Source organism: Ahaetulla prasina, chromosome 2 (genome assembly GCF_028640845.1).
Source record: "Ahaetulla prasina isolate Xishuangbanna chromosome 2, ASM2864084v1, whole genome shotgun sequence".
Lineage (NCBI taxonomy): Eukaryota > Metazoa > Chordata > Lepidosauria > Squamata > Colubridae > Ahaetulla > Ahaetulla prasina.
In genome coordinates this window covers 117,611,436-117,634,605 of record NC_080540.1, presented here as the reverse complement: position 1 = coordinate 117,634,605, position 23,170 = coordinate 117,611,436, and the positions used below count along the sequence as shown (strand labels likewise).

At 41.4% G+C, this 23,170-nt stretch overlaps 2 protein-coding genes across 2 annotated transcripts in view; both read left to right on the top strand.

Moving 5' to 3' along the window:
• Positions 1-7,992, top strand: part of LOC131189981 (cAMP-dependent protein kinase catalytic subunit alpha-like) — a 67,554-nt gene extending 59,562 nt beyond the window's left edge. Inside the window, exons 9-10 of the mRNA XM_058166708.1 lie at positions 2,838-3,002; positions 7,732-7,992. Of these exons, the coding sequence (XP_058022691.1) occupies positions 2,838-3,002; positions 7,732-7,857 (291 nt within the window). The 3' untranslated portion in view covers positions 7,858-7,992. The remainder of the gene's footprint in view (positions 1-2,837; positions 3,003-7,731) is intronic.
• Positions 7,993-14,303: 6,311 nt separating this feature from the next.
• SAMD1 (sterile alpha motif domain containing 1) lies at positions 14,304-22,126 on the top strand. The gene is made up of 5 exons (XM_058169667.1): positions 14,304-15,383; positions 16,768-17,143; positions 17,589-17,679; positions 18,966-19,074; positions 21,005-22,126. The coding sequence occupies exons 1-5, from the start codon at positions 14,661-14,663 to the stop codon at positions 21,161-21,163; spliced, it is 1,458 nt and encodes a 485-aa protein (XP_058025650.1). The 5' UTR covers positions 14,304-14,660; the 3' UTR covers positions 21,164-22,126.
• The last annotated feature ends 1,044 nt before the right edge of the window (positions 22,127-23,170 follow it).

Genomic DNA, 23,170 nt, shown 5'->3' with positions numbered 1-23,170 from the left:
CAATAACTAATTCGCATTTACGAATAAGTCCCAAAAATACAAATTTTGCAGCATCATGGCAGTTGTTTGCCCTTATGAACAATCACAGAGGCTCTGCAACATTCGTTCTGCATGTTGCCGGGCAAAATGGAGTTCAGAGAGGCAGATCTGCCCCTGTGATGCTCCATTTAGGCCTCTGCAGACCGAAATGGGGCTGCGGAGGGGCGGATCCATCCCTCTGACACTCCACTTGGGCCTCTTGAGGCCTCTCCCGGCATGTTGCAGGCAAAAATATTCCTTCGGGCCTCCGCAGGCCTCCCCTGGTCGAAATGGAGCTCCGGAGGGGCGGATCTGTCCCTTTGATGTTCCATTTGGGCCTCCACAGGCCTCCCCTGGCAATTGCAGGCCAAAATGGAGATCCACCCCTCCAACGTTCTGCTTTGGCCTGCAACATGCTGGGGGAGGCCTGTGGAGGCCCAAATGGAGCATCGGAGAGGTGCACATGGCTGAGAAGCTGGAGAGGAGACTGCTTGCTAGGTGTTTGCATGGTAAGTGACCTGGCGCAGCAGGTTGGGTAGGCAGGAAAGCAATTGTTCGGGAGCATGAGGTATTTCAGTGGGCCGGGGAAGCCTTGGGTGGTCTTAGGCAGGTGACCTGTTTCATCATTGGGCCCCCGATGGCCTTCCCCACCCCTGAAATACCTCATGCACTTAACGAGCCTTGCATTTGATTAGCGAATGCATGAGCGAAAGGAAGGAGTGATCCCATTCAAGGTACGAGATTCACTCCCCCGAATCCTCGGGTTACGAATGGAATGGGCAGGCTCCATTCCATTCATAACTCAAGGACTACCTGTAATACTCGCTAAAATTTGGATATAACTTTACCCTGCCAAGTAAATGCTAGAGTAATTATAGTTCTGTAGATTGCAAGTGGACACCTTTAAACTATTCTTTTGACAACATTTTGAACTTATCTTTTTGGCATTACTCACAGCTTTCACTGTAGTAACAAAATCCATGGAAATCTGCATGGCTCCCTTTTTTCTGCATAATGTTTAAGAGAATAAAACCAGGCAAAGGGTAGTCTTATTGAACTGTAACCATGAAGGTGTGAGTTTTCAGGATCTCATTTGGGAAGGACTAAATAAAAAAAAAACTCCAATCCTAGGCAAAAAATCTATACTCAACAAAATTCATATGCTAATTTTTTGTTCATCTGCCTCTTTTTTTGCCTTCTCCCTCCTTTACTACTTTCCTGGAAAAGTTTCAAAGGGCTTTGCTTGTGCAAATTGTTCTTCAAAAAATTACCTCTGATACCACCTGCCGTATGAGGCAGAATATAAGTCAAAAGTTAAACTGTTTCAACCTTTCCATACAACTCTTATTATAAGGAAACTTACCTTTATTGATAAACAATCAAGGATAATGTTTTATTGCTTCATTTAGTGTGGACCAGTGTCTTGATTTGCTTTTGATTTGAAATTCATGCAGGTATTACAAGTTCCTACAGTATCATTCAGCAAAGCAGTGTCCAAAATTTTAGAAATAATTTTAGTAGTTTTTCCCAATAACAACATTAACATTGTGGCTGGACATGTGATATTATTTTTAACTTTTTGGGTCAATATAAAATATATCAGAACTTTGTGCTGCACTTTTGAACTGTAACAGCTCAATTTAATCAGTGAAAGAGTTTCTTTTTTATGTTAGAGTCGCCTATCTGTCATCGCCTCTGAATTGCATTTTATATTCTCAATTTAAAACAAAATATATTTTGGAGAAAGTGCAGATGTGCAGTAGGTGGTGCATATGATATAAACCATACTTATCTTTCAATAGCTTGTTTGTCAATATTATTCTCTCAGTTTCTTGCCACAACCCCAGTCGGTTGGGAAAAAAACACCTTTTTATTCTGCTCAGATACTTACGTTTGACACCTTAGTTTATTGCAGAAGCAAATTAAGTTAAATGAATCAAGTAACCAACTTCTGCAAGTATGACAGATATCTCTTAAAAATATTCTAGCTATATGCATTAGGCAAATAATTTAATGACTTGCATACATTAGATTTGGCTTAAGACATTTAGCTTTCTAGCCTTGGTGCAACTTTCTCCATAGAGTCTGTCCACTTGAAAAAGAGAAAAGATGGGCCAAACTCAAATCTAAACAATCTACTTTTGCTTTATCTTGCTTTACTTTTCTGGTATCCAAGATCTAAATGTTAAAAACACACATTTACATTTTAAAACTCTGAATTCAAAATATTTACTTTCTTTTGTTTTTTGAATATTAACAGAGCTTGTATAGTTTCAGGCAAATAAATTATTTTTTTCAGATTATTATTATCAGTCAAGTGGGAGTCAGGAATAATGCAAGACACACAATCCGCCCTCTACTTACCCGAGGGAAAGCTAAATACTAAATTCTACTTTGTAAAGTAGTTTGGCAATCTATAAGTTTTATGCAGGAATATTTTTGCTAGTTTCTTTTTTAATCCTTCTGCTTCTCTTGTGTCAGTAATTCTTATTTTACCATCTGTACTTTTCCCATCTTCAAGTTCCCGAGAGGTAGAAATTCTTGTAAAAATAAGGTCTTGGGACTTCAAATACAAGATGTACTGGAAAACCTATGTGGAACTGTAGTTACGTGGTAAATGTTCTAATTTCAAAAGTGTGTTAATGTCTTCGAGCTATAGAGTGCTCTCCACCAGCCTAGTCATTCCAAATATTCCTGGAGGGTACAAATTTGGGAATAGATTGCTATAGTATATGAGACATCATACTGCCTACCCTATTCCTATAGCTTTGAGATTTCTTTCTAGAGACAGAAAAAAATATTGGATTTTTTGCATCCAGGTCCGCTTCCCATCCCACTTCAGCTCAGATCTGAAGGACCTGTTGCGTAACCTGCTACAGGTAGACCTCACCAAACGCTTTGGCAACCTCAAAAATGGAGTCAACGACATCAAGAATCACAAGTGGTTTGCAACCACCGATTGGATTGCCATCTACCAACGGAAGGTAAACAACTGAAGCCAACAAGCTTTTTTAAAATAAAGAGTACATATTATTATCAGGCATTAATGTCAATTGCCTACTAGGCTTAAGGCTGCCATTTGCACATATACAAAATAGGATGCATCGAGCAGTTTCTTAAAGCACCAAGTTAGCAACAGTACAAGTGCTTCCATAGTACTTCACAAAAAGTGAATCTTGTTCTAGACCACCGAACCTTAAACTTTATTTTTTACTTATTTACAGTTATGGCTTTCTGAGATGTCTCAATTGTGATGTCAAAATGGGTGGTTTGTGGTTTGCTTGTATGCTTTGATAAAGTCTTTGATCAGGCTTTAGAGATACAAGGCACAAGAGCAGGAGTGGGAAAATAAGCTAGGAACAGACTAAACAATTAATGACTGTTCATCTTCATATCTGAGTTTAGTTTCCTCCACAAATTGCCACTTAGGACATAGAAGGCAGTCTTTTGGCAGCAGGGCCAGTGCAATTTTTGACTACTTGTCAATCACTAAAGGCCAAAAGAGGGAAGTCAGTGGCATGATTCCAATGCTGAGAGAGTGGGGACCAAACATCTGACTCTTTTTATCTTCAAAGTTTAGGAATTTAGAGACTTAATGCAAATAAGTTGCTGCTATTTTAAAATGAAAAATGAGCACATTTGTGGGATTTGGAGTAGAGCTCATAATACAGCTTGTATTATAATGCTCATAATATAATTTTCATTACCACTATGGATGTGGTAATACAACAAAATCATTATCCTTTTGTTTAGTAAATATGGATGTGAATCAGCTTTTCCTGAATTTGCATTTGCAGTAAATTAATTGTGCATGATTTGGACTAGGTCAGTTAATTGTGCAAAGTTGTTAGTGCTGTATCATGTTATATCAAGTAGCTACTATGAGACTTGTCCTTTTGACAGAAAATTTGACAGAAAATTTTAAGCATGCAGCTAAATTATTTATTGCTATGTGATGGTGAACCTATGACACTATGTCAAAGGTGACAGACTGCAATGTTTTGAGTGAAATTCCAGAATTCACCTGATAACTGTGGTATTTTTGGAAGCATACCCTATTCTGTGCCTATTTCAGAGGCTACAAATGTTATGTGAGACAACCATGGAGGCCTTCAGAGCCTCCAAAACTCTTGTAAAAATGGGACATACTTTTGTGTGAGGCTGTGGAGGTTGTGTGAGAATGGATTGTGCTTTGGTGTGGCCTCCGCATCTTGTGGAAGTCACATAAGAGGGCTCTGCTCTTGCGTTCCTTCTGGAATCTCCAAAAATCACTTGAGGACAGGGCATACTTTCATATGGTTTTTGGAGATCGCAGAAATGCAGAAGCCTTCAGAGCGAAGGCTTCATGAACCCAGAACAGCCTCAAGAAGACCCAAAAGCCTGTCAAAAGAGAACACCGCCTATTAGGACGTGACAGATCCTGGGAAGCACTGGGCTGTAGCGACAATTTTGCTATTCCCCAAGGCTTGCCTTCATTGGAGAATGGCATGAAGTGGCCTTTTTGAGTGGTACCAGTGGCAATGGGACTGAAGTCGAAGCCCAGTCTTTTATTTAGAACCCGCCTAAGTGCTGTCACCAAGTGCCACAGTTCAGGATGACCTAAATGGGAGCCAGTTTGGTCTAATGGCTAAGGCACCAAGTTGGGACTATGACTTTTAGTCCCACCTTATCCACAAAAGGCAGCTGGGCCAGTCACACACTCTTAGCCTAACACACCTCACAAGGTTGTGGTTGTGGGGAAAATAGGAGGAAGGTGTGTTGGATACATTCACTAACTTGAGTTATTTGTAAAAATCATAAAAGTGGGATACAAATAGATAAAGAAATAGAGAATTGTTTCCCTTTTGTTTGGGGGAGACGTGATATGCCAGCAGAGTCAAGTTAGGCCATATGCCAAATTTCTGACATACCAAGCCCAAAAGATTCACCATCACTGCTAAACGTTGTATGGTTATTTATGTGAAGTGAATTATTTGAAGGAGAGGAGAATAATGGAAGCAATGACAATGCCTTTTGAAAATTATTTGCCAAACAATTATCACTGGTTGTTCTAGTAAGGTAAAATGGGGCTGGAAGGTTCTGAATGTGATATAAGACACAACAAGATTGTGAAAAAAGATGAACTATTTTAGATACATATAAATGGGTTCTTGTATTTGCTATTGCACTTCTGACCCTCCTCAGATTTGCTGGACCAGAGGAATGCTGTCGATATAATTTACTTGGACTTCAGTAAGGCATTGGATAAAGTAGACCATAACCTGCTACTAGATAAAATAGAAAAATGTGGGTTAGGCAGCATCATCACCAGATGGATTTGTAACTGGCCGACCAACTGCACTGCATCTATATTGCATCTATATTGAGGGAATCTATATTGCATCTATATTGCGGGAATTATGCAGTGGGGTACCCCAAGGCTCTGTTTTAGGCCCAGTACCCTTCAACATCTTTATCAATGATTTGGACGAGGGGATAGATGGGGAACTCATCAAATTTGCAGACTAGACCAAGCTAGCAGGAATAGCCAACACTATGGAAGATAGACTCAAGTTACAGAAGGATCTTGACAGACTTGAACATTGGGTGCTATCTAACAAAATGAAATTCAATGGTGAAAAAAGTAAGGTTCTACATTTAGGCAAGAAAAACAAAATGAACAGGTAGAGTATATGTGGTACCTCATTCAATAGTAGTAATTCTGAGAGGGATCTTGAAGTCCTAGTGGACAACCATTTAAATATGAGCCAGCAGTGTGCAGCAGCTGCCAAAAAAGCCAGCACAGTTCTAGGCTGCATAAACAGAGGGATAGAATAAAGATCACGTGAAGTGTTAATACCACTTTATAATGCCTTGGTAAGGCAACACTTGGAATACTGCATCCAGTTTTGGTCGCCACAATGTAAAAAAATATGGAGACTCTAGAAAGAGTGTATAGAAGAGCAACAAAGATGATTAGGGGACTTGAGGATAAAACATGAAAAATGGCTGCAGGAACTGAGTATGTCTGGTTTAATGAAAAGAAGGACTAGGAGAGACATGTTAGCAGTGTTCCAATATCTCAGGGGCTGCAACAAAGAGGGAATCAAGCTATTCTCCAAAGCACCTGAAGGCAGGACAAGACGCAATGGGTGGAAATTAATCAAGGAGAGAAATAACCTAGAACTAAGGAGAAATTTCCTGACAGTTAGAACAATTTATCAGTGGAACAACTTGTCTCCAGAAGTTGTGAATGCTCCAACACTGGAAGTTTTTAAGAAGATACCGGATAACCATTTGTCTGAAGGGTTTCCTGCCTAAGCAGGGGGTTGGACTAGAAGACCTCCAAAGTCCCTTCCAAGTTATTCTGTTTTCTGCTGGGTTGATTTATAAACAATGGCTTGGTTTATACATTGTGTTCTATTAACCAGAGCTTTCTAAGCAAGACATAGTAGCCTATTTTGCTTTATTGTTTTTTTACATTAAATTAACCCAAATCTACAGTTTACCAAGCACAGTATCTTAAACGGCATATTGTGGTTAGTTAAAACCAGGGGTGAAATGCTCCCAGATCGATCGATCTGGTAGCAATGGCGGTGGGTGGTTCGGAGAACTGGTAGCAAAAATCCCTGCCCCCCCCCATGTCCACCCAGTGCCCGCTTCCCCACTTCCCACTTCTTTTAAAAAATGCTTTTAAAAGGTTAAAAAATGGAGGCTCTGACTATCTCAGCTGAGCCGCGCGATCGTCAGAGCCTTTTTTTTACTTTTTAAAGCATTTTTTACAACCTTTTTGGCAGAATAGGTTGCAAAAAAATGCTTTTAAAAGTAAAAAAAAAAGATTTCGCACCACAGCTGATAGCCACCACCACCCCCGTGTGTGCTGTTCTACTTACCCCATGCCTCCTTTTGGCGTGCACTGCACATGTGCGTGCACACCTTGTATTTGGTGTGTGGTGTGCACTGCGCATGCGCAGCCAGCGAACTAGTAGTAAACCGGTTCAGATTTCACCACTGGTTAAAACAAAGCATATACACCAAGTAATTCTGGATAATTTTTAATTTGACTTTTCCTAAATTAGAAACAAGAAACGGGAGCTGATAACTCAACTGATAAACCTCTATTTGGGAAGAAATGGCTAAGGAGCAGACATGGAAGGAGTAAAGTAGAACTCCGATTAAGCTGAAACAAAGTAATGGTGCACTTGTTTGTGCACCACTTTGCCTGGTTAAGAAAACCCTTAAAGCACGTTCTTACGTCAATGAGTGTGTGTGCAGGAGCTACATTAAGCAAATTTTCCCAGTCCTGTGTTAATATTAGAAGTGAGCTAGGAAATAGCTTTAAGCAGCTGTGTGTTTTATTCTCTTCTATAGAGAAGCAGGGCCTCTTTAACCCCACTTTACAGATAAACAGGTAAGCATTTTTGTTGGATCTATACATTTAGTCCAGTATTCATTGGATTCATCTGAGTGTAAAAGTTGTTAAGACCTGTTGTTGAGGATCTGACACTCACCATGCCAACAGAATTGACCTGGTGGTGCACTTTCTCTCGTCAGGATCACTATGTCCTTTATGTTCCTGTTTAAAGAGGGAGAAAATGAGAAAATGACTTAAATTAATAACCAAGCTGGTAGCCTTATTTCATGTCTCATGTTATAATTGACCAAACTGATTATAGACACATGATGACTGTCACCATATTATAATAATGCTTAACAGTGCTATCTCCTCCACAGGTGGAAGCTCCTTTTATACCAAAGTGCAAAGGACCTGGCGACACAAGTAACTTTGATGACTATGAGGAAGAGGAGATCCGGGTGTCTATCACTGAAAAATGCGTCAAGGAGTTTTCAGAATTTTAGGGCCAGCCCCCTTTGCTTTGTGTGCCCGGGAAAAGAAAGGGCTGGATTTGATCAGCCTCAAGGGCCAGAGTTCCTTGCCTATTTGTTAATTTTGGGAGGTGGGAGAGTGTTGGGGTTCACCTGGATCTGTTTGGGCAGAAGAGAGAAAAGGGGAATTCATTTGAAGCTGTGGAAAAGACAGTAGTCTGAATGTCATCCATCCACCATCCACTGCAAGCTATAAGGTGGCTCCCAGCCACTCTCAGGCAGTTTTTAAAACAAATTCCCTTCCTGCTCACATTGACTCCAATCGATAACACAAACCCTAACTGGACAGTCCCTGGTTTTTTGGTGGCTTTTTATTTTAAAGGGAAAGAGAATACTTTGTAATTCATCACCATCTCTAATGATTTGGTTCATGGGGCATTGCAAAAAAAAAAAGAAAGAAAAAAAAGGGAAGGGAATTGAGGGGAAGGCAGAAAGTAAACACATCCACAACAGCACTTTGGTGTTTAGACCAGCATAAAATGGGTTCCAACCCAATTGTCTCGCGTCCCACTGTGAGACAACCCTATCCTTTTATCAATAGCCCTTTCCTCCCCTATCCCTTTCCAAGGCTCATTTTATTAACTTTAAAGAAAAAGTTTAAAGACATAGTTGACTGGCTTAAAAAAGGTTTTAACAGTCTAGGTGGGGGCAATGCTTTTATATGCTCTGTTTCCAGCACAGTTAAATGAAATTCAGCAGGAATTTTTAATTCTGTAAAAACAGCTGGATTTTAGCATGAAGAATATGTGGTTTCTTTTCTTTTCGTTCTTTCTACACTTGATTTCATATCTTTGTCCCTAGTTTTGGGAAAGAAAGAGGCAATAATATTCACACTTGCAGAAGGGAGACAATGACTGGCTGCAGCTGGAGCAGGAATACTATGGGAAGAAACACTGTTTGAATGTGTATTTCCAAAATCCATTCTTTTTGCTTCTCAGCTACCCTCACCCCCTCCAAAATGTATCTCAAGATCAGTTCTACTGCATAAGGTAACTGCTGGAATATTTGAATGGATGAGAAACAAGCAGGATTTGTGAAAGATGAGAATCTAGCTATTTGTCACTGTCTGAAGAGGTTTGTCCCCTTTAGTAGCAATTAAAATGGGGATAAAGTATACGCGTAGTGAAAGATGTTGGCAAGACACATTGGCTGGATATGATTCTTCCTATTCTAGCCCAAACCTCAATGTTGGTGATACATGGATCTGTGGGTGTGGACTCTCCATTACTCCAGTCCTTAAGACCTCTATACACCTGCTCTGGTTTTATGCTAAGGTAACAAGAGAAGGATGGCAAACCTAACCCTGATAATAAAGATGGTGAGATTTACAAACAAAATAGACGAAACCCATTCACTTGTGCCATGCAGACAAGGGAGTGACCAGTTTTGGTCTGTTGTTGAGATTGGAAATACAAAGTGGCATCTGTTTAGTCTTTTCCCTGAAAAGCAGAAGCAGTTGGAGTTGGACTCAAACGATGTGGAGGGAAGGCAGCTTGTTGTTTTGTCCTAAATTTTTCTGATACTCCCCTTCACTTTTCCAATGCAATGCCTCCTTGTATTCTGTCTTCACCTACCTGACTCCAAATACACTCTTTCTAAATTCACAGTTTAAGTTTCTTTTGTTCTCCTTCCATGGCTGGAGAGCAGAGCAGGCGTCTTTGGATTGATAGATATAATCTGAACAGAAGTGCTATTAGGATCAGACAAGCTTTATTTACCTCCACCCCAACTTCTCATCATCCCTTCCCACCAAGAAGCTCCTTAGTCCCATTTTTGTGAAGTTGGGGAGGAGTAGACTTAAAGTCATCTGCTCCCAGTCTTGGAAGAAACAAAAACCACTTCTGTGTAATCCAACAAAACTTGTTTCACTGAGAAAACAAACAAACCCTACTTCCTCTTTAACAGTGTGCTTTGTTGTAAACATATTTGAAACTATTACCAATAAAGTTTTGTTTAAAAAAAGAAAGTTTAATTCCTAAAATTTAGTATAAGATGGGAAACAGCAGTAAGGACTTTCAATAATGATGGCCGGTGCTAAAAGATAACATGAAATAAAAAGGTATGGAACTTTTAGGAATTCACAATGCAGTTTTCGTTAACTATTGATACAGCCTACCCTTTGTATAAAGCTTTAAAACTGATTGACATAACTGAAGATATGTGAATTGAATGCTCTCTGTTTTAATTTGAAGTTGTCACTCAATGAAAAGTATTAGCTTTTTGAAAAACAAATGCATTTGTTTTATAATCAAATATAAGTTATATTTTGAAGCTTTTAAATTATATCTGGAGAGTATTGATAATGGAAGGGGCAATTTATCAAATGGCTGTGAAATCAACACGTCAATTATCTAAAATTTATGTGAGCAACCCAGAATTGTCAGATTCTTGAGTTTCTATATTAGAATTTCATACACACTGTCATGTTAATGTGCATGGAAAGCTCTTCCACTATTTGTATTTTTTAAAAAACTTATACAGAGCAAATAAAGGCATGTATCTAGTTACATAATGTTCTATGATAGCTTTCCCCAACCCAATACCCTCTAAATATGTTGGACTACTATTCCTATAACATCCTGACAGTGGTGGGCCAATGCATCTGGCAGGCACTATCTTAAGAAGATGCTGTTGTGCAATGTATTCAAATACTATATAAGACCACTCAAACTCTTGAAACTAGGCAGACAAAATGGAAATCACTTTTCAAAACAAAAGTAATTGAGTTCCTATGGGTTAGTAGTAAAAACTGTTTATAAGAAAATTCACAATCATCACTGGAAATACAACTCTTATTACAAGGTCTTTGAACATCTGCATTTAAGGTTCTGATCATATCTGAAGAGCTCTTCTTTCCGTGAAAGAAGGCTTTATCATTGGTTAAGTTATCTCAATAATAAAATTACAAAGAATCAACATATTGAAGGCTAAATTGTATATGCTAAATAATTGAATTTTGTAATTTAGAGGGGACTGTTTTCAATGGGATAGAATGAGGTGTACTGAAAAGCTGAATGCACTACTACTTTCAGTGTATCTCAGCCAGTAAATGCAACAAGTTGGCTGTTTATATACAAGTAAAAGTTATCAGAGAAAACAATAGCTACTGGATTCTTCACAGTTCTTTCATTTTTAAAAAAAATTAAAATAGAAAACTGGTTTCCCCAAACTGTGGAAAACGAATTCTGCTTTGCTTCTGGAACTGTATTATTTTAAAAAGAGACGAAAATAATTTAACAGAAGCTGACACATGTCAACCTTTCTGAGCCTAGTGACTTACAGATTTTTGAAACTGACCATACTAATTTGGAAGCTATATCCCAACACATTTTGTTGGTGCCAAGCTCAAGAACACCACCCTATGTCTGGAAATCGAAGTATTTCTTACACTTAATTCTGTTGCTGTACAGACCTTGTTAGAGCTGGGCTAGAGTATAGGATAGACTAGAGAATGACGCCTTAGTCCAATGATTGCTCAAAAAGAAAAAGATGATGGATTGTTCTTGATAAAGATCAAAAACTACAAAGAAAGGCAGTGATGCTAGCATTGTAAACTAAAACTGGCCAGCATTCCAGCAGCTTTTCAAAGCTACTGATTATCTCATAGATTATATATAGATTTCAGACCACTTTGAGAACTTCAGTGTTTTCTTTTCCTATTTTGTAAAATGAGCTAAGAGGGGCAGCTACTAAGAAATTGGTATGTCCAAATTATAATATCACAATTGTCAAAACTCTTATAATGGGGGTTTTATGTGTGTGTTGTGAACAAGACTTTGAGTTGAACTTTTTTATTTGTTTAAACAAATTTGAACATTATATTAGAGGAATGTGAAACTTTATATTTGGAAAACTTTTACTGCTAACAAATATTTAGGTATAGAATAGAATAGAATTTTTTATTGGCCAAGTGTGATTGGACACACAAGGAATTTGTCTTGGTGCATATGCTCTCAGTGTACATAAAAGAAAAGATATGTTCATCAAGGTATGAATTTGGAGTTTAAAGAAAAAATAAAAATGGTGGTATTAGAATAGCGAAAAATTCCTAATTTCAGAACAATTGCTGTTAATGTCAAATTCAATTGATATTTTGATAATTTAATCAAAAATGTATTTATTCCCATCTTTGACCACTTCCTGCCACTGAATCAGCTTTTGAATATGGACCCATTTCCTTTTCCTGTGTGTAGGTGTATATAACCACTGTTGCTCACAGCCTCATAACTGCTAAATCCTAACTATTATAATTCAACTTCTAGTAGTATAAATATATTAAAATTATTGTGGAAACGTCTGTACCACAGAATCCATATTTCAGAAAGCAAACTTTGGATCTGCCTTTTAACTTAACCCAAAATAATCTAGTAGTGAAGAGATTCAGGTTCTTCTCCTCTTTTAGGCATGAAAGATGGCAAAGTAACATTGAGTTAATCATTGTCTCACAGCCCAAGTTTGGGAAACAATAATAATAAAAAAAAATTAACCTGCACTGGACAAGCTCAGTGTGGGTCTATAACTCATTGAAGAAGCCATTCATCCTGCAGTGGATATATTTGGTGATAATCATGCAGCAAAGGAAACTTCTATATTACTAAGTATCATAGAATGTCATATTATTTCCAACATGAAATCAAATTATTTTAATTATCTTACTTTCTGATAGTCATGATCTATTGGTAGTAATGTGAGAGACTTTCAGAAAATAAATGTTTCATTATAGGTAGTCCTTCAGCAACCACAAGTCAGACTGGCAAGTCGGTTGTTAAGCGTTTGCTAAGTGAAACCATGACTGTATTTATAATCTTCAACAAAACTTTTTCATTATTACTGTAAGTGAATGGTCGCTAAACGAGATAGTCACTAAACAAAGACTACCTATATGGCATCTTTTTAATTTACTGTAGGCTGGTGGAGTTTTGGATCTGCAATTCCGACCAAATTCCAATTTTTGCAGTTTTCATCTGGTTGCTAAATCTTGATCATGTTAGAAAGTTGCCAGCAAACTCTAGTTCAGTGCCGGAGCTATAGCCCAACCTGGAATCTAAGTAATGACCCTGAGTCTTTATATTCAGTTTGCGAGCAATTCTTGATATGCTAACGTGAAGATGAGCCACCTATGTCATGTGAAATTTGAACAATTGAGTTGGAATATCAGTTTTTATATACTGTAGTCTTTTAATTGTACTTCAAATTCTAAGAAGAGATACTTGTGAATTTCCCTCCCCCCCCAACTTCTAACATAACTTGATCAGTGTTAGATACTGTATAATTTGATGAGAAGAAACAGCAGTTTTACCTCTGACAAACCTCTGGAAAAAAATTGCTAGCTACAAAGAAGTATAGACTGAATACAGAGTTAATACATGAAATTGCTCTTGTGTATCCAACCTGATATGCCAAATGATTGAGTACTCAACTTTCTGTGGCTAATATGAAAATATTAATTCAAATCTCTCAATATCTTGATTTTGTTTCCGTCACCAATTATGTATAGGTTCCTTATTTGAAGGTGTTGTGATGATTGCTAGAACAGATGTATATCTGACAAATGCAGCAGCTATAAAGGCTTGTAGTATAGTTTCACTTCTGAGATACACTAAACTTCTACTCTTTGACTGTGTCCACATATTACACTGAATCACAAACTAGCCAACCATATTTTACCTTAATTTTTGTAGGATTCCCAACTAGTATCGGTAGTTTATACTTCAGTAACTTAATATAGTAAGCCATGGTTAAATCAATAATGGGTAATGGGTGAACACATATTTTTCAAGAAGCTAGGAGCAGGATATGAAATTCAGCACTACAGTAAAATCCATATTTTTCCAGAAACCCCTCTTTTTATGATCGTTTGTAATCAGAAACAAACCGCTGCTTTTATTTAGTTCCCCTTCATACCAGGCATCTAGGCCTTGGTCCTAAGGAAAAGTAATCAGAATGCAAGAGAGAAAATATGCTTCAGATCTAGAAAATGAAGGCCACGTTCACCAGAAGGGAAAATGCAAACTTAAGGCAGCAGATCTTTCTGTAAAAGAAAGGCAGTTCCCGGCGTCAAATGTTCAGCCCTCTAAATCCATTCTTTGTCTACGGCATTTACTCCAAATTCAATCTCATTACATCCAGCGGTGGACTCTTTTGGGCATCACAGAAGAGAAACTTCCGTGGAATAGGAAGTAACTATGACAGTAAGACGACATCAGGGCTGCCGAATCGGTTCGCTGTGGAGGAGGCGGGGGATAGATTTGTGATTTGTTATTTGGACTAATGAAGAAGGGCGTGGGACGAGAAAGCAAAGCACTGCAGAATAACGGCTAGGAGGAAAACTTCCCTTCTGCTTGACCGCTGGAGGACGCGGTGCAAACTCCTGCTGCTATAAATAGAACCGACTTGGACCTCTCCCGTAGGATTGGGATTGACTTTTGACGGAGGCGGCCTGAGAGCGCCTTTTCCCTCCGTGCGGCCGCTAAGGAAGCCCGAGAATTCTCCTGCTCCACCTTAAGCCGCCAAGTGTAGGGAGACTACGGGAGGCAACAGCGCCTCCTTAAGCGGCTGCGGGTCCCGCTCGGGCGGTGTTGGAGGCGGCGGCGCGTGCGGCTGGGGGAAGGGGAGGGAGGAGCTCGCGCTGCCCGGACCAGCCCGCGCGCCGCCGCTTCCAGCAAGCAGCAGCGCCTGCCGGGTGGAGGGTCCAGTTCGCGCCGCGCGGACAAGGGCTGAGGCCAAGGCGGAGCGGCGCACGGGGGCAGCAAAGCCCCGGGGGAGGCGGCAACACCATGGCCGGCCCCCCGCCGCCGCCCCCGGGCCAGGAGGCACCCCGCTACCAAGAGTGGATCTTAGACACCATCGACTCGCTGCGCTCACGCAAGGCGCGCCCGGACCTGGAGCGCATCTGCCGCATGGTGCGCCGGCGGCACGGCCCGGAGCCGGAGCGCACCCGCGCCGAGCTGGAAAAGCTCATCCAGCAACGCGCCGTGCTCCGAGTCAGCTACAAGGGAAGCATCTCGTACCGCAACGCTGCGCGGGTCCAGCCTCCCCGGCGAGGTGGAGCGCCCGCCGCCAGTCCGGCGGCCCCGCAGCGCCCGGCCCGCACTTCCCCGCCCAGCGCTCCCGCCGCCACCGCGACGCCCCGGTCCTCCCAGCGTGCTGCGCCTCGCGCAGAGCCAGTCGCGCCGCCGCCGCCGCCACCGCCGCCGCCGCCGCCTCCGCCTCGTCGGACCGGACGGGAGCGACCGCCGCCGCCCGCAGCCCAGGAGGAATCCTCCCCCGTTAGTCTGCGAGAGATTGAGCGCTACTTGGGCGGGGACGGCGCCGCGCCGGGGGGCGGCCGAGTGACTCGAGGCCGAGCACAGGGGCTGCTTCAGGAGGAGAGGCTGGAAAGAACCCGCTTGGGTGGCGGCGGCGGTGGCGGCGGCAGCAGCAGCAACAGCGTCGCTTTGCCCAGGGCGGAGAGAGGCGCGCAGGCCCGGGCCCCCAACGCCAGACCATACAGGAACAAGGTGAGGAGACGCCGGGGCGCGCTCTGGGGGGATGGGTTGGCAACAGCGGGTGGCGGCGGCGGCCGTGTCTGTGTCTGGCGTGGGGCGAAGGGGACGCACCGGCTGAGAACAGGTGAGGCTCTCCAGGAAGGAAACGGACCGATTAGAGTGCGCGCGCAGGGGGGGTGCCCGAATGCTGGGGGGGAGGGGAGGGGCGCCAGTGGGCGCCAGAAAGCCGCCAGTTTGGGGGCGGGCGGACGGCGCCCAACCCCCAGATGTTGTCAGTGGGCTCTCGTGCAGGTGTGCGTGTGTCTGGAAGGAAGAGTTGAGGGCAGCACCCAATCAAATCGTGTCGCACTGGAGGGGGCGCTAGGATTGGTGCGTGGTTTTAAACGGGGCACTATTCCCTCGAACGTTTCCGAAGTATTGTGGCAAGGTTAGGAAGACAGACTCTGGCAGGCTTTTGGCGCCCAGAGAACTTCAAGGTCGAGTCTCGGGAAGGTGGGGGGGGCGACACTTTTCCCAACTAGGAGGGTGCGTTCTTAGCTCACCTGTGCGTGTGTGTGTATGTGTGTGCGTGCGTGTGGTCCTTTCATAAGCTTAGTTTAACTGCCACTGGTGTACATTGGGCCCAGAACAGCGCCCCCTTCTACCCCCATTCCAGTCGTACCAGGCTCCATCTAAACACAGAACAAAGAGTCAGTTTGTGCTTGACCTAAAGAATTTGGTAACCTCCAATAAAGTCAAGAGGTGGTGGGAGCAGTGGTGAATGAACGCTTGAGTGTAAGCTGGAGGTGGGGAGGAAAATATCATGCAGTGTGGGTCGGGAAGTAACCACCTCAGAAATGTTATCCAGTTCAGTTAGCAGCCTTGAAATTACCCAGGAGGGATTAGCAGGGGGGAGGGATCCTGCCCCCTTTTTTTATTCTTTCATTATTTTTTCCAATTTTTAATTGATGAGAATGATCACAGATTTTCATAAAAGCTGCGGGTAGAAGATGGAGGAGGCAGTGGTTGACTAGCATGAAATTCTCCCTGGATAAAAAAAGTTTCCTGTTCCTGCTTCAAGGAGCTTTTAAGCACATTGCTAGAGCAGTGGAGACGTTTAAGAAGTTTCCCATCCCAGCACCACTTAGTCTGATTGCATCAACTGCCCACAGAGATATCTGAGTGTGTACAAGTAAGGGAAAGTGAAACAAAATGGCTCAGAAACTGCCTGGGTTTGGGATATGAGATGTCTTATGCAAAGTAACTAACAATGCAATGATGTGTCTCAAAAGTAGTTGTGCCTTACTCCCATGTGCGATTGTACTTGCCTTCATGATAGATGAAATCCCAATATGTCATAAGAATGCTAAATTAAAATGTGTTTGCTGTTCTTATTTATTCTCTGTGATATTAATAGAAGGCAGGGGAGGAGATCAAAGGTGAAGAAGACGAGGACGAAGACGAAGAAGAGGATGAAGTCTCCACTATGTCTGAAGGTTCAGAAGTGGCACAAGATTTTGAGGCCAGCAACTACAGCAGACCTGCGACAGGCCAGGTGAATGGTGACTGTAAGGACAGCAAGCATGGTGGGAAAGAGATCCCACCCAGCAGTGCCACCCCCAGAGACCTGCACTCCCTAGAGGAAGCATCTTTGAACAAAGGATTGGAGCATTCTCAGCATGAAGGAAATGAGCAATGTCACACAAAGGCCTCTTGGCCTGGAGAAAGTGCCTGTCACCATCTGGGAGGCAGCAAGAAAGATGGCAGTGCCTATCAGCAACCAGACAGAGCAGGTATGGGTTAGGCAAGAATAAATAGCAGAAGATGGGGAATTAGTTGGCTAAACTTGGCTTTTCTAGGAAACTTAGTAGATAGTAAGGCAAAAGATCTGAGATTGGGGGTCACTTAAACGCTAATACATGGATTGAATGATAATTTAATGTATTGCATGCTTGCATTTTATGTCAATGTATATGTGTAGCTCTGCAATAACTATGGAGACTCATTCAGTTTTAAGAATTATTAACTGGCATTCTAGAGTAGGTTGGAACTAGAGCTGGGGCAAGTGAAAGGCAAGAATATTGTTAGTGGTATTGACTGTCGTGGAAGTTAAAATCTTCTATTGATAGTAACATTTTTCATTGCTTTTAAAGGACCCCAAACACAGTACTGTCCAATTCCAGTTATACTGATACAGAACAAGATCTATCCCTGTTTGTTTCTCTGCTTTTTCTCCAGTGTCACCAGCTGTTGCAGGGGCTGATCCCTCTGTGCCCTCATCTCCTGGGAGACCTGGCATCCAGGCAGATGGGAGACCATTCAGTTGCGTGTAAGTTTTGTGCAGAGATCACAACCTATTCTTCAATTATACCTGGTTTATTTATGATAAAGAAAAAGTGGATACATTTGAACCCATCTTCTGCTACTATCACTTGTCTTTAGAATCTAGAGCAATGTTTTCAACAATTAATGTAGGTTGAAGATATCTCAGAAAGCTTGGTCATATCTTACTTGCTCTGTACTTTTATAATGTTCACTGCCACCACACATTGACTGGTTCTAATGGCAACAGCACCAAGGATCTAATATGCTCTGCCTTGGGAAAAGAAACTGGTGTATGAGAAGAAGATGGCCTGAAGAGGAGAAAAGATATAAGGACTCTTTGGCTACTGTCTCTGTGATGGTTGTTAGAGGAAGTGAGCCTCCTCTTCCTTTTAGATTGCAAAATAAGAGCTGCGGGGTTGAAATATCCACATTGGGGTTGTTTTGTTTATTATCCTTAAAGTGTCATACCATGCTAGAACTCTTGATGTGGTGGTTGCTTCCAGTTTTTGGAGGGACTCATGACTATCCTGGCTTCAGTTCTCTGTGCCCTGGTCTATTTGTTTTTATGACCTCTATATTGGACTGGCTTTGCTTGCTGTTCAGAAACAGCATTTAATGCAAACGCCAACTGCAAACTTACCAAGCATGGCTGGATATTAACAATTGTGATGCACCTGTACTGTAAAACTATTTTATGCATTACATTTTAGATATCATTAGAAGGTAAGAACCAAACTATTTGGCCATTCTGCCTCATATAACTTCACATTGCCTCCTTTGGGTAATGTAATGTAAAATGAAAAGTTGTGAGCAAAGAGGGTATCTTCAGTCATTCCTAGTTGTAGAACACTGACCTGAGAGAGAATTGTCTTAACACCTGCTTTCAGTTTCAGGCCAATAATTTTTTATATTCCTGAATTTTTTAAGGCCATTACATTTAGTTGTCAGTTTTGTGATACTCTTACAATTTTCTGATGTGTGGTATTTAATTTTCTTAATTTTTACATTTTATAATCTCTCCTGAAGTGTGATTGAAAACATGGGTATTAAATTGCTGCATTTTTCTATGTCAGCAGTAGATGCTTTAAAGCAGATTTAAACTTCTACAGAAAGATGCTATACAATTCACTTGTGATGAATTCTTTCGGTGCAGAATGAGTGTACATGTATAAGCACGCATGAACAATATCTGGTGATGTTACGATCTGGTGCTGATGAGGAATCCTTGGCTTGGAGAAGAAGCTGTGCAATGCCTCTGATCTCAATTTCACTTTCTCCCCCCTCCTCCAGTTCAGTGAAAGAGAAGCCTTCTGACCCTGTGGAATGGACTGTCAGTGACGTCGTGGATTATTTCACAGAAGCTGGGTTTGCTGAGCAAGCTTCAGCCTTTCAGGAGCAGGTGAGAACCTGAGGATCCCAAGAAAAGGGATTGGAAGATTATATTTCAGATAAAGTGCTTATGAAATAGGTCCTAAAAATTTTGATCTCTTATTTTGATGGAGGATGATGTATTTCATTCATTCAGTATTTCAAGAGAACACCTGCTTAAAAGTAATTATATACTGCGTGATCACTGGTTTATTTCGGTAACAATATATGTCTTACATTTCATTAAAAAAAACCCTCCCTTTAAAACATGGTAAAACAGAGATGAGAAAGCGGCCCCTCACTGGATGTCATTTGACATTTGTGGTCCTCCTTTTTATAACTAGTTTTCTTGAGCTCAGGCTGTGACAAGATTTTGGTACCTCTCACCAAAATATGTTTTCAGAAAGATTCCCCCACCCTTTTGCACCTCCTGACTATTTCAGCCCCCCGCAGTCATGCTCCCTAATTCTTTACTGTGGCCTATGCTCTTTTTTTTTTAAATTTGAATTTATATCCCGCCCTTCTCCGAAAACTCAGGGCGGCTTACACTGTGTTAAGCAATAGTCTTCATCCATTTGTATATTATATACAAAGTCAACTTTATTGCCCCCAACGATCTGGGTCCTCATTTTACCTACCTTATAAAGGATGGAAGGCTGAGTCAACCTTGGGCCTGGTGGGACTTGAACTTGCAGTAATTGCAAGCAGCTGTGTTAATAACAGACATACTTAGTCTGCTGAGCCACCAGAGGACCAGAGATTATCTCTTTGTTAGATAACCTTTTGCTGGCTCCTTCAAAAATACAAATTTCAATTTGCAATAAAGGCTTTGGGCCTTCTGAAAGCTTAGATTTTAAATCTTTTAGATCTTATTTCAATCTCACATTTAGGTGTTGGGCAATTAAATCATTTTGATGCCTAGGAATCATAGTTTCTGAGTTCCATTTTGACAAGCCGGTAGACCTGATTATTGAATTTTACTTCCATACTGGCAAAATCTACCAGCACACCTGGAGTGCCTGGTTACTTTAAGAGGGTAGGAATATGACAAGCACCAACAAGCAGCTAGGGAGTGTATTGGACCCCAGTCACCTGCCTTACTTTGCCTAATGGTGGATTGGCAAAGCCAATGCAATTGGGTTGGTTGTTTTCAGTTTTATTATAAATATGTTTGAAATTAGCAAGTGAATAAAATGTAAATGTAAATATAGGTATAATTTTCATTTAGCAACCGTTTGCAGTCACGACAGAGATAAAAGTACCGGTAACTAAGATTTCATTGACAATCTTTGCAGATCTGTAAAGCACAGGAAGGTTGAAATACGGTAAGATTATAAGCAGAGTCATAGTTTTGCTTAGCAACTGCTTTGTTTAACATAAAAAGTGCTGGTCCCAAGTGTGGTCACTAAAGAAGGATGAATAAAAGTGATATAAAAATCTAATTAAAAATACCTGTATTATTGAGAGAGTAGTTGCAGCCATATCTAACATAACATAACATAACATAACATAACATAACATAACATAACATAACATAACATAACATAACAACAGAGTTGGAAGGGACCTTGGAGGTCTTCTAGTCCAACCCCCTGCCCAGGCAGGATCCCTTCACCATCTCAGTCAGATGGTTATCCAACATTTTCTAGAACACATTTTCTTTAGTAGATCCCTGTGCTAAGCAGAGTAATGGACTAGATGTCTTGGAGAGTCCCTTCGCAATTAGGCAGCGGTGATTCTGTAATGGCTCTTCTCAGCTCACAGACTGGTGAGAGATAACGCATATGTGCAGTGCACATGTGTACGTAGGCACGCATGGATGGATGCCTCAGTGTTGTTTTAATCAACTAGACTTGGAACTCTTCTCCTGCTTTATAGAAAGGAAGAAACCTCTTCCTAGTGTGCTGCCGGTGCACTGATCTCATGACATTCTGTTTTTGTGTATCCCTCCCCCTCCCCAGGAGATTGATGGGAAATCTCTGCTGCTGATGCAGCGCACTGATGTGCTTACTGGCCTCTCTATCCGCCTGGGACCGGCCCTCAAGATCTACGAGTATCACATCAAGGTCCTCCAGCAGTGCCACTTCGAAGAAGACGAGGGCGACTCCTTCATGGGCTGAGGAGAACGGGCCAAGCCAGTGAGGGGGAGGGAGAGAAGAGGGACTCTGTCAACGCTACTGTCTCAGCCATTTCAGCCTTCCTTTGCCTCTGAAAACAAGACAACGTTGTGGGGAAGGGCAAGGGCTTGGACCATATCTGGTGAGAGGAGGGAGGCAGAAATGATGACCCAGCTTTCGTGGCATCCCTATCCCAGTTATCTGGTGATCCAAAAGACTGGGCTCAGAGGACTAAAAGCTCACTTCCTTCTCTCATCTTGCCTATCTGACCCGATCCCAAGCTTTTCACTCACCATAGTGCATTGTCTGTTTGGGGGAAAGATGAGGCAATATGGTTTTCCTCCTCTTCCCAATCTTCACCTGAGCTGAAATAATTTATGCTTCAGCACCCAAATGGCTTCTCCCTTCCCTCTCCCCAACAGTAGCATTTGATAGCCCTGATTGCTCCTCCTTTTCTTTTGGTGATTGGCAAGAAAAAGAGCTTGCTGGAGGTGCCAGGAGGTTTTAATCAAATAGCTTTTTATTCTCTTTTCTGTTCAGGTAGCCTTTTCTTCCAATTTTCATGATTGTTGCCCAAAGTCGATTGCTTTTTATTATTATTATTTTCTTCCCCGTTTTTTAAAAATATAAATATTTAAACTGGAAAAAAATGATTTAGTATTCCCAGATACCTTAGCCCTCTACAAAGGGTAACGGAACAGCTGAAATGACTGTATGTTTAAAGGGCAAAAGAGTGCAAGAGGGCTCCAGATTTGAGTTCTGCTCTAGGGAGAAGTGTCATCTGGCAACCAAGTTTTGGAAAGAAGAAAGCAAGTGGGAATAGATTATCTTCTGTCTAGTCCATAGATGGGAATAGACTTTAAGGGTTCCACCTTAATTTTCAGTATTGTAATCCGTGGGATAAAAGCGCGGTAACCTTTACATAATCACCAAAAAGTCTAAAATAAATGTAGGATTTATAGATGGGCTCTTTCCAGTGGGCAGAGAGTTATAACTATGTGCGTGCGTGTGTATGTATTTTCATTAGCAGTGAGTGTTCTTATATGAGGACTATAATAGACCATACCACCAATATTAATGCTTTGGGGAGATAGAAAAGGATGGAATTGGTCAGAATCATTTTTTTTTCTATCAAAAACCCAGGTGATGGTTTTCCTGTCTTTAGGATTGGCTTCTTCCTGTTTAAGCAGGCTAAATCCTAAAAGATTGCAATGCCAAGAGGACACTGTACAATATGAAGAATTATTCTTGGTAAACTTGTAAAAATCAGGTGATGGAGGCATTATGGTGGGCACCTTATACAACATTTCAGATTCTCAGTGGTTTTGAAGACACATTGTACTTAATGTTGGCTAGGAAACATCTGTTTCACAATTGGAAGTCAGTTTCGGTTTTGCATTAAAAACAATGGGAATTCTTTAGAATAGGATCTTAGACTGTATACAGAACATCATTTCCAAAACTCCTCATTGGAGAATCATGACAGATCACTTTAACTGGTATAAATTAGGAATGTAAAGGGGATCTTGCTGAGAGAGAGAGAAAAATTTATACCTACTCTGTTTAGCTGTGCATTAGGAACAGAAAACTACATACCGGTAACTGCAAAGAGAGAAGGAAACTTCAATTTGCTTAAAAGGAAGAATGCAGATATGAGCACATTGAATTTTACGTTCTCAACATTTTCCTTCAACCCACGAGGGCTAGAAACCTATACTTTGAACTTTGATAACACAGGTTCTTGATGTTTTAGCACAGAAGTGCCTCAGGGGCTTACATACTGGCGACACATTCCTCTCTATTGCACTAGGCCCTATTTTTTTGTCCAGAGCTGGGAATAAAAAAACCAAAATTTTTAAGTTCTAACCAGTCTTAACCCCTTGTATTTTGTCTATTAGAAACTTGCTGTGTGCAAGAAGTAATACACAATACAGTGTAGAACACTGGCTGATCCAGCAGCAGCTCGCATGGCTTTTGATCTTGCTCACTCCTTTTGGTAATAGATATGGA